Source organism: Callorhinus ursinus, unplaced genomic scaffold (genome assembly GCF_003265705.2).
Source record: "Callorhinus ursinus isolate GAN/ISIS: 27379988/994484 unplaced genomic scaffold, GSC_fseal_2.0 scaffold20, whole genome shotgun sequence".
Classification (NCBI taxonomy): domain Eukaryota; kingdom Metazoa; phylum Chordata; class Mammalia; order Carnivora; family Otariidae; genus Callorhinus; species Callorhinus ursinus.
Genome location: NW_027397082.1, coordinates 19,189,298 through 19,204,095, shown reverse-complemented (window position 1 = coordinate 19,204,095; position 14,798 = coordinate 19,189,298). Strand labels below are relative to the sequence as shown.

The window sequence follows — 14,798 nt, the reverse complement described above, 5'->3', positions numbered from 1 at the left end:
GGAGCTCTCATTAATTGCTCGGGGCTATAATTGATAGAGTCACTTTGGAAAAATGGTTTGGTAATAACTACTAATGTTGAATGCATGTATATCACAGGAAGGAGCAATTCCATTCCTAGGTGTATCGCAATTTACATAGAAGTCAAAACCAGGTAAAATTAAAATACAGAATTAGAAATGGTTATCTAGGGGGATAGGGAGGGATTAATGGTTGTGATGGGACATGATAGGGGTTTCTAGGAGTTAACAATGTTCTATTTCTTGACCTGGGTGATGGTCACATGAGTATTCATTTTGTAATAATTAATTGAACTATATCTCTATTCTGTGCACTTTTCTCCTTGTCTGTTACACTTCAAAATGGAAAAAAAAAGTTAAAAAGAGAACAAGAAATGTAGACAGAGTCTAAATGATTTAAACATCCTTTCCGGGGCACCCAGGTGGCTCAGTCAGTTAAGCGTCTGCCTTCGGCTCAGGTCATGATCCCAGGGTTCTGGGATCGAGCCCCTCATAGGGCTCCCTGCTCAGCCGTGAGTCTGTTTCTCCCTCTTGCTTTCCCCCTCTGCCTGCTTGTTCTCTCAAATACATAAATAAAATCTTTTAAAAAAAATTAACATCCTTTCTAAGTTTATTAATACAAAAAATGGCCAAGTCATCAGGTCAGATGGAGCTACATTCTCCAACTCAAAGGTGGATGGGACACTGCAGGGTGGGGTGGGAGAGTTGACTTTTTGGATATAGGAAAAGTAAATTAAAGAAATTTTCACCTGATTTTTCTCTGCATGCCTTAAAGCTCAGTTAATCTGACTTGATGCCTATAGGTATTCCAGACAGCTAGTCTCCTGGGTATTCCAGGTTTCATTTGGTAACATTATTTGTAGCTAAATTATGTTTCTCTTCCCACCTGGCTGGCCCATCTTTCTAAATTTATCTCAACATCCTAATTTACCTATAAAAATAGCCTCTACTTTTTTATTATGGAAAATAATTTTATAAAATAAAGGAATAGTGAGCATTATACACAACCATTTGCCTCATTTCAAATTGTCTTTGGGTGTTTTTTTTAAGATTTTATTTATTTATTTTTTTTTTGAGAGAGAGCATGAGCCTGGGGGAGAGGGGGGAGGGAGGGCAGAGGGAAAGGGAGAGGGACAAGCAAATTCCCTGCCAAGCCAGCTAGATCCCAGGGTTCTGAGATTATGACCTGAGCCAAAGTCAGACGCTTAACTGTCTGAGCCACCCTCTTAGGGTGTTTATTGATGATATATATGATAAACAGTATCCATATACTTCTCCTTTTTACTTAACTTTATCTTTCTATACATATTTTTCACTTTGGCTAAGTTCACCTATAGTAGGTATCTACAAACTATTCCATCTCAATTATCTATGTTGAGCTTTTTTTGACTTAAGTGATTCTAATGTTTACAGGAAGCACAGTTCTTTTTTTTTTTAGATTTTTATTTTATTTATTTATTTATTTGAGAGAGAGAGAATGAGAGATAGAGAGCACGAGAGGGAAGAGGGTCAGAGGGAGAAGCAGACTCCCTGCCGAGCAGGGAGCCCGATGCGGGACTCGATCCCGGGACTCCAGGATCATGACCTGAGCCGAAGGCAGTCGCTTAACCAACTGAGCCACCCAGGCGCCCCGGAAGCACAGTTCTTCTGTGTCCATTTCTAATGGGTCGATATGGACCATTTGTTTCACTTCTGCTTCTTCATCAAAATTGCAATTCCCCTATTTTCACCAGCTGTGTCAAAACAGGGTTCATGAAGTGAATGTGTGGCCCTCCCAAGTAATTTTTTTAAAGGTTTTATTTTATTTAAATATTTATTTGACACACACACACACACACAGCATAAGCAGGGGAAGCAGCAGGCAGAGTGGGAGGGAGAAGCAGGCTTCCTGCTCTGCAGGGAGCCCAGTTCAGGGCTCTATCCCAGGACCCCAGGATCATGACCTGAGCCTGAGCCACCCAGGCGCCCCCTTCCCGAGTAATTTCTTACCAAGTTACTCACTGATCCTTTACACCTTTTTTCATCTTATGCTGTTCATCTGTGTAAGACCCATTTCATTCTGTCATTATATTTAACAATTATTTCATGGGTCAGCAGCTGAAAGGTAAAGATATGATAACCTGTGAACTCCAGCCTATGATTCACAGTGGAAAGCAAACTACATTCTATATTTCATTCTCTCTCCAGTACAAGCATCTACAGTCAAGGGTGGAGAGGAGAAAGAGGCAGGACTATCTGTTTTTCAAGAGATTTTAACTTCACTCTCCTCATCTGAATCTAGTCTCCCTTATCTAGATACAAAGGATTGCTGCCACCTGGCTTCTCTCCTTGCAGTACTCACATTATCTAGAGAATCCTTTTCTTGTGGCCCAACAGTCTTGCATGACCCAAACTGAGCCAACATTTTCAAAGTATGAATATGCAAAAATTTTATGGGAATGATGTTACTGAATGTGTTCTGCAGTCTGAACGGATAGTGTCAGATGATGGGGATCTTTCAAATTGTCTTCTGCAAAAAATTCCCTTATAAAAATATTTTTACAATATGTGGTGTTTTTTACATATTTAAAAAATATTTTTACAATATGTGGAACAAATTTTTACTTAATAAAAGATCTGTATATTCAACATCTTTGGTGCCTACTGTATGTATGCACGGTCATGTTATTGTCACCAACCGCAAGCCCACCAGAGGGCGCTCGTTCCCCGTCTATCCAGCCTTCAATCAGCGACTCAGAAAATCCAAATTAAACTTGACTTTCACACACAGGAAGTCTTTCATATTTAATCCACAAATATTTACCGAGAATTTACTGTGCTGCCAGGCGCAGGGCTAGGTGCACAAGATACAGTGAAAAGTTAGGCACGATTCCTAATACCAAATGCTTAGAGCATAGCAAAGACTGAAAGTAAACAGCCGGTACAATAAAGTGGGGTAAGTGAAGAGTTTCTAGGTCTGGGGAGTTTGTTGTTTAAATACTGGCTCCAAGTCTTAGAAGCCGGTAACAATTCATTATGAGATGCCCGACGGCTTCCGCCTGATATACTGGCAGTGATCTCCACCCTCAAGGCATTTTGTAATTCAGAGCCAGAGACATCCTTGAGTAGCTCCATTGGTCAGCTCCGCAATTTCATGTCCCTTCCTACCCCGCTCCCCCGTTTTGTTCAGGGCTTCCTGCAGTTCTCTTAGAGTTCACTTGTGCTCTAGGTCAACAATTCAGTTGGCCCCAATGCCAAGGACAAGTGATTACCCACAACTATCAGCAATCGCTGGCTCCACCCACTCTTTTTCCTGTTTGAAACCCGCGGGCCTTTCCTGCTTTGAATTCCTAGACTTCCTGTTCTGATTCTCGCGACAGTTGCGAGGTCTCGCGTGAAAGTTCGCTCCTTGTCCTTCTTGAGTTTTGGAGACCAGGGGGATTGTATATGTGCTTTCGCCCACCTCGTCAGAGTCCCTCTGGCCAGGAGTGACGTGCACGCGGCTAGGGGACCCCTAAATGAAAGGGCTTGGCCGAGTTCAGGTCCGGAGGGAGAGTTCTGGACCGCATCCGGGTGTTTTGACTCTCCAGCCCTCCAATACGCATGCGGGGCCGATCCCCCTGGGCGGTCTGGAGGCGGTCGCCAGCCCTTAACTTCGGGACTGGTCAGGAGGCCCAGGTCCAGGCCGCTAGGCCGGGGGCCCGGTCCTTCCAGGACGAGACTGACTAAATACCGTCACCTCCCCGGCTGCAAAGCTCAGTTTCCGCCCCCTGCAACCTGGACTGCAGCGCGGCTTCTGTAAGCCGCTTGGGGCAGGCTAGGGCGGGGCCTGGCAGACCCCCGGTAAGGCGGGCGGGCGGGCCTCCGGGAATGCTCTCCTCCCCGCCCCCAGCCCAAAGTGCCACGGTGGCGCTGGTGGCGGCCGCGAGACCCAGTGCCTCCGGCCCTGCCGGCCTTGCAAATGTAACCTGTAATCCCAACCCGGAGCGAGGTCGGCGGGGGAGGCGCCCCGCCCACCTCTCCCTGCGGCTGCTGGTCAGCTGGGACCTCTATAATCACTCGGCTCACCCGCTCACCCGCGGGCTGAAGCACCTGCCGGATGTGGGGAGGGAGAAGGCCAGTTGTGGGGTGGCAGATGTAAGCGCCAAGTCTCTGGTCAGCGCCTTGGTAGGGAAGCTGGGTGGACAAGTCTGCAATAGCCCCGGGGAAGTCGGCCCTGGGCTGCGGGGAGACTACGTTGGTTGGCCCTGCCCTCCAGGAGCAACCGGCTTGGCACCAGAGCTCCTACTGCCTCCCCATTATGCAGCTGCTCTGTCAGAGCCCAGGGACTGTAAAGTCCGATGGAACAAGACCTCGACCTTCACTCAACTCTTCCAGCTTCCCAGCCACCCCCATATCCCCTACTCCCAACCCCCACCCCACCCTGTCCCTTGTCTCCTGCCAGCATCGGTGCCCGGTTACGGCTTCTCACTTCTCACTTCTCACTGTGACTTTGGCCCAGCCAGGGGAAGTGGCCCAGGAGGGTCCCGTGTGGCTGCATAAAATTGGCAACTTCAGAACTGGAGGGAGGGGGTTGTGTGCGACGTCGAGAGGCGGGGAGAGGGGTGGAGGAGTTGCTCTCTGCGTCCAAGTCCCTGGGCTCTCTCAGAGATCCTCAAGCTGGAGCAGAGGTGGCTGGCAGGCCCAGCCGATTGTTGGCCTCTGTTCTCTTTCCACCGCCTGCTTCTTCTGACCGGAGACACAGCTGCTCTGAAGGGCTTAGTCCTGACACTAGGTGAGCACTCTGGGCCCCAGGGCATTACTTCTTCCCCATTCCCATCCTTGTTAACAACTCCTTAGTTCTGGGGCCATCAATTCTCATCCACCTCTAGGGCAGGAAGCTTCAGAGTTGGATGGTTTGTGGTGCTGCCGCTCGTTGGGGTGTGTGTGTGTGTGTGTGTGTGTGTGTGTGTGCGCGCGCGCGCTGGCGCTTGAGCTTTATTACCCTTTCTTCTCATCTCTCCCCCACCCCAGAAACACAGTCCAGTCAATAACTGGATGACTCCTAGAGTCACCATGCCTCTGTGTTGAGGGTCTCCTTGACTCCAAGGCAGCAGGGGAGGGGGCAGTGCTCAGGTCAGTCTTTGGTACGAGGAACAGTGAGGTTGCTTCTGACCTCCTGTCCTGGCTTCCCTCCCCGGCAGGGTGACACGATCGCGCTGATGCCCGGAGTGCCCGCAGGGCTTCCAGCTAACCATGCCACAGCCGCCCGCCGCTGCCCTGGCGCTGCCCTCGCTACTGCTGCTGCTGCTGGTGCGGACGCCGCCCCTGACAGGCGCGCCGCGGTCCCCAGGCCCCGATTACCTGCGGCGCGGCTGGCTGCGGCTGCTGGCGGAGGGCGAGGGCTGCGCTCCCTGCCGCCCAGAAGAGTGCGCGGAGCCGCGGGGCTGCCTGGCCGGCCGGGTGCGCGACGCGTGCGGCTGCTGTTGGGAGTGCGCCAACCTCGAGGGCCAGCTCTGCGACCTGGACCCCAGCGCCCACTTCTACGGGCGCTGCGGCGAGCAGCTTGAGTGCCGGTTGGACGCGGGCGGCGACCTGAGCCGCGGAGAGGTGCCGGAGCCTCTGTGTGCCTGCCGCTCGCAGCGCCCGCTCTGCGGATCGGACGGCCGGACCTACGCGCAGATCTGCCGGCTGCAGGAGGCTGCCCGCGCTCGGCCCGACGCCAACCTCACGGTGGCGCACCCGGGGCCCTGCGAATCAGGTACGCACGGCCCGGGGGCCCTACCTCCGGCACTTGGGGCACTCGAGGCACACGAGGCATTGCTCCCCGACCTCCGACTGGATTGGTCTCTGGCCGGCGGAGCGAAAAAGATGAGGCCGGGGAGTCCTCGCGTCCAGTATAAGAGCCGGCTCTTGCTGCTGGTCCGCAGAGACCACCGCAGCAAGGTGCGGGTCTGAGCTCTGTCGGCAAGCTGTGTGCCCCGAGGCGCGTGAAAGCCCCAGACCCGGCTGGCAGGGACCAACCCTCTGAGGGAGCAGGCACAGAGCCAATGATTGGTCTCAAAACTGAGAGAGCGAAGAGATTCCCAGACTTTGCCCAGACCGCTGGAGCGCGGACAACGAGACTTGGCTTCCAGAGAGATGCAATCGGGTTTCCCTTGGGCGGATTGGGATTCGATTCGTAGAGCAAGCGGTTAGCCCAGTCTCCCCACTTCCCTTCTGTTTCTTCCGTGCCTCAGGATTCGTGAAGGAGGGGGCTCTACCAGCCCCTCCCTCCCATCCCAGGGGGCTGAGGGCCATTCAGGCCTCAGGTTTCCTTTGGCAGCGTTAGTCACTTTCACTTCCTGAGCCCCTTTGAGGGATTTGGCCTGGTTGGGGCTGCCAGGAAAACAAACACCGGCGGGGTCCCAACACTCTACCCCACAACTGCCGGCTTTCTGCCCGCTGCCCAGATCTGGTTTCAGGTTCTCTGCCTTTCCCACGTGGGAATCGCGCCTCCCCGCCCCGCTTCTCTGGGGCGTGGGGGAGGGCTGCTCTTCAGGTCCTTGGCAACTGGACCTGGTTAGGAAGGGGGTAGGCTAGGGGGAGGTATTGGTTACAAGTATAACAGGCTAGGGGCCTAGAGGGTGGAATGAGGACAGGGGAGCTATGAGGGCTGGAGTGTGGCTGCCAAGCTGTGGCATCCTGCCTGCATGTACCTCTCCATTTCTGAGTTTGTGCCTGTGTGTACCTGTACCTACATTTATATGTACCCGTGTGTCCCTGTCAAGTCACGTGTATGGATGTGCATATACCTCCACGTTGATTGTGTTTCCCCACAAACACATCCATGATGGTTCATATATGGGCTGCTTGTGGGGCTGGATGTACCACCCCGTTCTCAGTCCTCCCATCTCCATCCCCAGAGCCCCAGATCGTGTTGCACCCATATGACATTTGGAACGTGACGGGGCAGGACGTGGTCTTTGGCTGTGAGGTGTTTGCCTACCCCATGGCATCCATCGAGTGGAGGAAGGACGGCTTGGACATTCAGCTACCAGGGGATGATCCCCACATCTCGGTGCAGGTAGGAGAGAGGAGAGACCTCCTTTGGGCAGCCCAGGGTCCCCCTAGAAGGACCCTGCTGACCCCTCCTCTGGCTCCAGTTCAGGGGTGGACCCCAGAGGTTTGAGGTGACAGGCTGGCTGCAGATCCAGGCTGTGCGTCCCAGTGATGAAGGTATCTACCGCTGCCTGGCCCGCAATGCTCTGGGACAGGTTGAGGCCCCAGCTAGCCTGACAGTGCTCACACCAGGTAAGGGCGAACCCTGGGCTCTGGGGGCCTGAGGGGCGGGGAGACTGGTGGTGGAGTGAGGCCCTTGAATGTGTGTCCATGTGCGTATGTGCATGTGGGTGCACAGGCAAGTATGGCTTTCTCCCAGCCTAGGGGGACTGACAGCCCCTCTTTCCTTTTCTCTCCTTTACCCACATGTGTTTGCAGACCAGCTGAACTCCACAGGCATCCCCCAGCTGCCATCCCTGCATCTGGTTCCTGAGGAGGAGGCTGAGAGTGAAGAGGGCGAGGATTACTACTAGGTCTGCCGCCCTGGCCTATGGGGGTGGGTGAGGGGGATAGTAGTCATCCCTGCTCTTGAAAAGACATAAAAGGGGGAGCAGGGCCCTTTCATTGCTTTAATGCCCTTAATAGGGGAGACATGGTGGTGGTAAGTAGGGAGACAAAAGTTGGTAGAGGGTAAGGAGAGAGGCAGACACTAGGGGAAGTGGGAAGCAAAGGGGCCCATGGAGGAGATGCTGTGGCTGGGACAGTCTCCAGCGTGGAGCAACCAGGCAGAAGACAGCAGCTGCCTGCTGGTCCCTAGGCTGGGTGGGAGTATGCGGGGGGCCGGGGGGGGGTTCAGAGCAGACACAAAGAGGCAGCCGGGATCCTCCACTTTCCTGCCAGTCTTCCCTCCAGCTCTGCTCAGTCAGTCTTCTGATCTACCCTTTGCCACGCATGCTGTGATTTTTCTAGTCCCTCACCTTTGCCTAGCCTCAGTTTACCCTCTCTCGAAGCTCACCTTCTAGAAATTTCTCCCCTCACCTAAGTTCCACTTGTACTTACTAACCGCAGTCCTCTTTGCTGTTGGCCATTTGTTGTCTGGAAAAACATAATGGAGCATGGTTTAGGCCAGTGCAGTAAGATGGGCATTTGATCATGTCTAACTTCTGTCCTTCTGAAAAATTTGAGGCCAGGACTGTTTCTTATATTGGACAGTGCCTAGCACAGGACTAGGCACAGTTGGTACGCAATAAAGATTTCTGAACAAACAGAAACAGATGCACAGGTGGTTTATGCAGGTGTGCACATGAAGACCACATTTCCCTGGGAGGCTTTCCATGGTAGTAGGGCACTGGTTTCCAGAAGCTGTAGGTCCTGCTCCCTAAGCACATGCCTGCCAGATGTACAGAGAGGAAGCTTGAGCTGGGGCGTACCCTGCCCTCTAGGGAGGAAGTCTGAAGCCATCTGGTTGGAGGGAGGGTATTCTCCCGGTCTGCACTCCATTTGGGCTGGACTAGAGTTAGATTGCCTGCCCCCGCAGGTGGGGAACCAGGTCGGTGTGGGTAGGGCCCCAGTGTAAAAGTACAAACTGGATGAAGGAGGGGAGAAGTTTGGCCACGAGTATGGGCTGCACCCTAGGATTCCCCTAGGAATCCACCCATTTTCTTGCTGAACCCAGACAAAGTCAGGTAAGCCTGTTTCCTTATCTGCCAACTGTGAGCTGTCCTATCTGGCTGGGGGTCACTGACGGAGCCGCAGTTCCTGGCTCCCCACATCTCTCTCCACGCTCGCTGTACCTAGCCTACTAGGTGAAGCCCAGTGTTTATTGACTGAGTGAAGCAGAAAATGAAAACTTAAGTTCGGGAGGCCAAGATCTTGTGTGTGGATGGCGACAGTCTCCTACGCGCCCGGCCCCGCCCAGAGTCTGGCGCCACCACAGGAGAGATTGTAGTTGGCTCAGTTGTCTGAGCTTGTCCTCTGGGGCCCAAGGCAGGGAGCCCGGGCTCTTGGGAGGGGCGTGGTCCGGAATCCCCACCCGACCGCTTGGCCGCCCCTCCCGCGGGACCGTAGGGCTCCTCCATAGGCTAAGCCAGAGGACAGCTCTCACTGACTAGTCCTGTCTAGAGCCCGGCGGCCCCAAGACCTGCGCTCGGCAGCTCAAGCGAGTTCGATACTTGGGGTGAATTCCAAGACGACCGCGGAAGCGGAGTAGGGATGTGAGCGGTGTGCCAGGGATGGCGGGGTGTGTGTGGGGGGGTCGTGTTTTTGGCTTCCGGACCAGAAGGCGGTCTACTTCGCACTGAAAGAGGGGACGTGGTATGGGTTGTTCGACCCTGGCTAGTTCTTCGCCGGGGACTCCCGCCCAGCTGTGCTCGAAGGCGCCCCCTGACGGGTCTATCGATACTACCGTGCCCACCTGCAGCATAGAGGCTCCACCCGAACCAAGAGGGTCACACGCACCCCCGGGAGTCCGTACTCCTTGATCGCTTTTGTAGACTTTGTAGAGTATTCGAGTGCCGGCTCCCTACAGCCTCAGTTTCCCCCTCCTGGCCCTGCTGGTTCCGGCCCCGCAGCCTGGAATAGAAGGAATCCCCGCTGCTTCACAACCCGCCCCCTCCCCGCCTCTGCTCTGCGGACGGGCTTTAATAACGTCGCTGGAAAGTGACACGCGATTTATTATTAAAGTAATGCGGGGACGGGAAAGGTTTAATAAACGCGCTGCGATGCCGAGGATTATTCACCGCAAATAAATGAGAGCGCGGGCGGCGTTTTAATAAATAATTTCCCGCTTGCTCCCGGGGGAAGAGAGGGGAAGGGGTGGAGAAGCTGAGCCGCTACCAGAACTCCCGGCCTCGCCTCCCCACGGGTTTTCAAGCCTTCCCTGCGTCTTTCCTTCGAGGCTGCTCACACCCGAAATGTGAGGTTCCAGGAGCGCTGACTCGGAGTGGCCTAGGCAGGGAGGCGGGAGGACCTCTGTCCCATCCCCCTTCCCCCAGCTCCGGGATTTTAAGTGGTTTGCTTAAGATGAGCGAATGCCCTTCCGACTCCGAACCAGAGATTGGGAGTCTACACTGTACTGGTGCAGAAGGGGTTAACAGGGACCAGCCCCTCCCTAGCCGAGGGTACTAGGTCCCAGGGTCCGGCCATTCCCTCCACTTTTGGCTGACCCCAGCTGGCCGTCCAGGGCAGGATGTCGGGAGTACACCGGGGTTGGGGGGCTGTGTGTACAGGTGTGTACGAATGACCCTGACTCCCGTTGTGGGGAATCAGACTGCTTATTACTAGCAAGGCTCCTAGTAAAGGTCCTTGAGCCGCGCTGTTCTGAATCGAGAGAGTCCGAGTGAAGCCCAGCTCTTGGCTCACTGATAAACACGGGTGTATTTGAGGGCTGAGCAGAACTGGGGCCGGGAGGGGGAGTGCTCCCCTCCAACAGAAGCCTGGAGGCCCGAGAGGATGAGCCCGATTTGGGAGGGGGCCGAGATTGCAGATTTTGGGAACCAAGGACACGCCCACCGCCCTGCTGGGTACGGGAATGAGAGGGAAGCTCCTGGGGTACACCGGCTCCCCAAGTTTTGTGCCTCGGCCGAAAGGGGCGACAGCTCTGGCGACACCCCCGGCAAAGCTTGGGAATACGGGAAGTGGCAAAAGAGTGCCATCTGGCGGATGTTTCTGGTTGTGGCAGCCAGGCCTGGGACAGGGGTTCTTAAGACAGTTAAATTGGAAAAATTTGAGTAAAAAGATACTTCCGTTTGTATTCATTTATGTATGTGAATGTGCACATGCATGTGCAGTATATATGTGATATCTGGGTGTGACATATGTAATATCAATAATATGTTCATAGTAGTTATGTGCATGTGCTTATCTGCATTGTATATGAGATGTATATACATGTATGCACATATATAGCAATGTGTGTTATACATGTGGACTATCTAAAAGCATATGTGTGTGTGGGGGTAACCATGTAGATACACATAGGCACATAAGCACTGTATAGATGATGCATAGTTGTATGTATATGTTTACTTGCAAGTATGTGTTCCATTATGTGCCCTTCTTTCAACAAATGTTTGTCATGTGCCAACATTGTTGTAGGGACTGGAGATACATCACAGAAAAACACATTTGTCCCTGACCTTACAGAGCTTACATTCTGTTGTAACGTGTGTGACATGTACATATACTTTGTGTGTGTGTGTACAGGGTTAGGTGCACATGTATGTGTAACTCTTTCTACACATGTGAGGGGCAGACGAGCTTAAACACTCCTCTGGTGGACTTGGAGATTCCTTGAGCTCTTTTTTGCTCAAAAGTTCAGGTCCCGTCACCACTTAGGACTCTATTCTAAGCGTGCAGGCGTCCTAAGGCAGAGAGAAAGAGGCTGCAGACGTAGGCTGATTACCTTCTGGGATATGTTTTGGTCACTTCTTCAGCCCTCTAAATGACTAGATTCTTTCTAAACGGGTGAACAGCTATGGAAATCCACAGGGTAATGAGATGTTAATGATATTACTCTCACATCTTAATGCAAAGCATCTTGGGAGGGAAGGATGATGGTTGGGATGAGTGGGAATGGGGTCTGGGAAGCTGGGGGTAGGAACGAGTTCTCTGAGGGCAGTTCTCTGGTGTAGAGATTAGGAGGGATCTGGTCTGGAAGGTAGTGGTGGGAGCTCTGGGAGTCAGTTGTGGATAATGGAGGGTGGTTTGAGGACTCTGGGAGGGATGGGCTGGTAGAGAGGGAGGGGGCTCAGGGGGAGGAATGAGGTCAGCATCAGGGATGGTACAGAGATAGAGGCTCTGGTGGCAGTCTCGGGATAGAACCTGGAGGCCACCTCAGATGGAGTCATCCCTGCCTTTCTCTCCACCCTCCCTTCTCCACGCTGGGGTCCCTGTGTTCTTTCATCTTCTCTCTGCTCAGGCTGGGTCCCAGACATGCTGGTGGCAGAGGAGAACAGTGTAGGCTCCAGGGCTTGGCCTGGCTTAGGTGACTCACTGGTAGGCTAGGCGAGGTGAGGCCTGGCTCCCAACACCACTGTACCATGAAGCCTCATCCCAGCCACCTGGGCCACTGCCCGCCCCATTGCCATTACCAGCTTTCAGTTTGGGCTCAGCTCAGGGGGTTCAAATAAGGGTGAGACCTGGAAAAGGTCACAGACTCCCCCTCCCCACATACACCCACACATTCCTGGGACTGAATTAGGAAAGGTGCTTCTGAATGATTTCTTCCTTCCTTCCCTCCTTTGCTAGATGTTTTCCAGATGCAGTTCAAGACCAGAAGTCTTCAGGTACCATCCTCAGCCTTGGTCTGTGGCGACACCTCATTCCTGACTAGTTCACCCTAAAACCAGGGTTTCTGTCCCTTCATTGCCTCTCTTTCCTTCTTGCAGTCTCTCTTTTCTTCCCAGGGCTGAAGACTTAGACCCCCGGGCTGTGTCTCCGCTGGTCAGAGGAGTGGAGGAGGGGCTGAAGACATAGGTTGGCTCTTGGCCTGGATGTTTTGTTTGTTTGTTTTGTTTCTTGACATTTTCTCTGCCTTGTGAGTGACTGAAGGCTCTCCAAACAGGGCGAACAGTTAGGAATGCCAGTTTTTGTGACAAATGCTACTCCACAATCAAATCTCACCTTGTCCCCTTGGTGGGTAGCAACTTGGGAAGGACCACGGGCTTGAGGGTGCTGAAGTGGGGTCTGGAGGTCCCTGGGAGAAAAGGCAGAATCTTTGTGAGAAGAGACGGGGTCTCCCAGGATGAGAGTTGAGGACCTAGGGACAAATACTTCCTACCTCCCACCCCCACTTCCATCCCAGATCACTGAAGCAGGACTGAAGAAAGCCCCACAGGCCTCCTGGACTCAGCTAGCCCTGCAGGGACCCAGTTTCTAAGTCTGGCTCCCCCACTCCCCCTGCCCCTCCCCCACAGTGTGAACTGGTGTCGGAAGGGTTTAAGTTCTGGGGGTAGTGGGGGAGGGTCTCAGGAGCAGTGGTCTCTGAAGGCCAATGATAGGTCTTTGGGGGCAGAACTAGGGTTCGGAGGTCAAGGACAGCCTGGCCAGGGCACGTTAGGTTTTGCAGTACAGGTTTGAATGTCAGTTCTACGGCTTTCTAAGTGCATACCCTGGGTGATTTTCTTGGCTTCCCTTCTTCTGTGTCCTCCTCTGAAAAATAATATAAAACTTCCTCTGTAGGGGTTGTGATGACAGTAGAGATCTTTTAAGCAATGTATCTGGAACACAAAAGGTATTCAATAAATGGTCATTTTACTACTGCTGTTTCTGGGCAGGTGAGCTGCATGGAGATGGGGGTGGGGTACCTAGTACTGAGCTTTCTGCTGAAGTGTGTGTTGGAGGATGGGGTGATTGCAGTCTTGGTGCCTGCCTGGAGGAGGCCTTAGGAATTGGGCCTTTGGAGGAGGGAAAAGGCTAAGGCAGGGTGGGGATGGGTAGGAACTGGGCTTCCAGAGAACTTGGCAGTCTTCACCCTCACCCTCAGCCCTCCTCAGGGAGCCCCTGTCACAGCCAGGACTCTAGCTCCGTGCTTGCAGGGAGGGGCATCCCCCCAAACTCACCTCCATCCATCTCTTTTATCTGGGCTGCTGAAGGGCTGGAGCTCCAATGGGGCCTCTGATGGGGAACAGATACAGACCAGGCGGAAGCAGCCGGAACTGTGCTGAGCTGGAGCTGAGGACCAGGCCAGGGGGTCAGTGAAGACAGATAAAGCTCAGAGCAGCTGGGGACTCAGGGGACTCGTGGGGAGGGGCAGGCTATGTCCTAGGAGGAGGCAAGGGCCGGAAGCTTCTGATGGGGACCAGTGTCCATCGAAGATTTCAAATGTCCGGACAAGGCCTTTCATGACTCTTTGGGAGGAGGAAAGGAGCAGAGCTTCCTCCCCTAGGCATGGCTGCAGGAAGGCCCGGGTGCCTGCCAAGGATGAGGGTGGGTCTCAGGGTGAAGCTGAGCCTGAGAACAGGGGGGCCTCAAGTTCCTGGCCAAAGGCAGGGCTTCTGGGGGCTGCCTTACCTTTAAAGTGGAGATGGGAAAAGGGTGGGTAGACTATTCTGTGATTTTAGTTCCTGTTTTAATTAACTTTGAAGGGCTTGGGGCCTCCCTGAACACCAGGGAGAGGAGCAGAGCAGACGTTTATTTTCCTCTTTTCCCCTTTAAAGACAATTTTATTAAATCCCTTTGTTTTCATTCTGGCTTGAACATGGGGCATTTAAATGGAAAAGTAATTATTTCACCTCATTTGCTTATGGAGAAAAGAGAGTCAGGAAAGGGAGGGATGCCAGCGAGGGAAGAGACTGGCAGCTTCAGGCTAGCACGTGTGCGCACGAATGGGCACGCATGCACACACAGACGCAGTCGTGCTCACGTTTGCACCAACAGCAGTGTCTACACATATCCCCTCACACTGGCGCACATTGTGTACCCAGGGAAAAACAAGACTTGTCCACACCCTCCTGGACATAGACACCTCAGCACTTGCAAGCACACATCCAGACTCTCCTGAAGACCTCCTTCCCCACAGCCATGCCAGCAGGCCAAAGCTCTCCCTCCAGGCACAAACATTCACAACACATTGTGCTCACAGTATAGGCACTCTTGCGGATACCTGCAGACGCCCCGTAAGCATTGTGGTTTTGTGTGTGCACGTGCACACACACACACACACACCATATTCAAGTCCTTCTGAGCTTATGGAGTTACATCATCACAAGTACACACAAGTTCAAACACACAACTCTCATTCTCAAACACCAAGCACACCCTGACCAGGACTTGGGTGAAGG

At 53.2% G+C, this 14,798-nt stretch overlaps 1 protein-coding gene across 1 annotated transcript; it reads left to right on the top strand.

Moving 5' to 3' along the window:
* The first annotated feature begins 3,409 nt into the window (after positions 1 to 3,409).
* KAZALD1 (Kazal type serine peptidase inhibitor domain 1) lies at positions 3,410 to 8,288 on the top strand. The gene is made up of 5 exons (XM_025881116.2): positions 3,410 to 4,771; positions 5,181 to 5,737; positions 6,882 to 7,042; positions 7,122 to 7,269; positions 7,456 to 8,288. The coding sequence occupies exons 2-5, from the start codon at positions 5,233 to 5,235 to the stop codon at positions 7,548 to 7,550; spliced, it is 909 nt and encodes a 302-aa protein (XP_025736901.1). The 5' UTR covers positions 3,410 to 4,771; positions 5,181 to 5,232; the 3' UTR covers positions 7,551 to 8,288.
* The last annotated feature ends 6,510 nt before the right edge of the window (positions 8,289 to 14,798 follow it).

Excerpts from the sequence above, each read along its gene's own strand:
- KAZALD1 (XM_025881116.2), top strand. The coding sequence starts at position 5,233 with ATGCCACAGCCGCCCGCCGCTGCCCTGGCGCTGCCCTCGCTACTGCTG. Across the intron at positions 7,043-7,121 it reads ATCCCCACATCTCGGTGCAG|TTCAGGGGTGGACCCCAGAG; the intron begins GTAGGAGAGAGG and ends CTCTGGCTCCAG. Across the intron at positions 7,270-7,455 it reads CCTGACAGTGCTCACACCAG|ACCAGCTGAACTCCACAGGC; the intron begins GTAAGGGCGAAC and ends ATGTGTTTGCAG.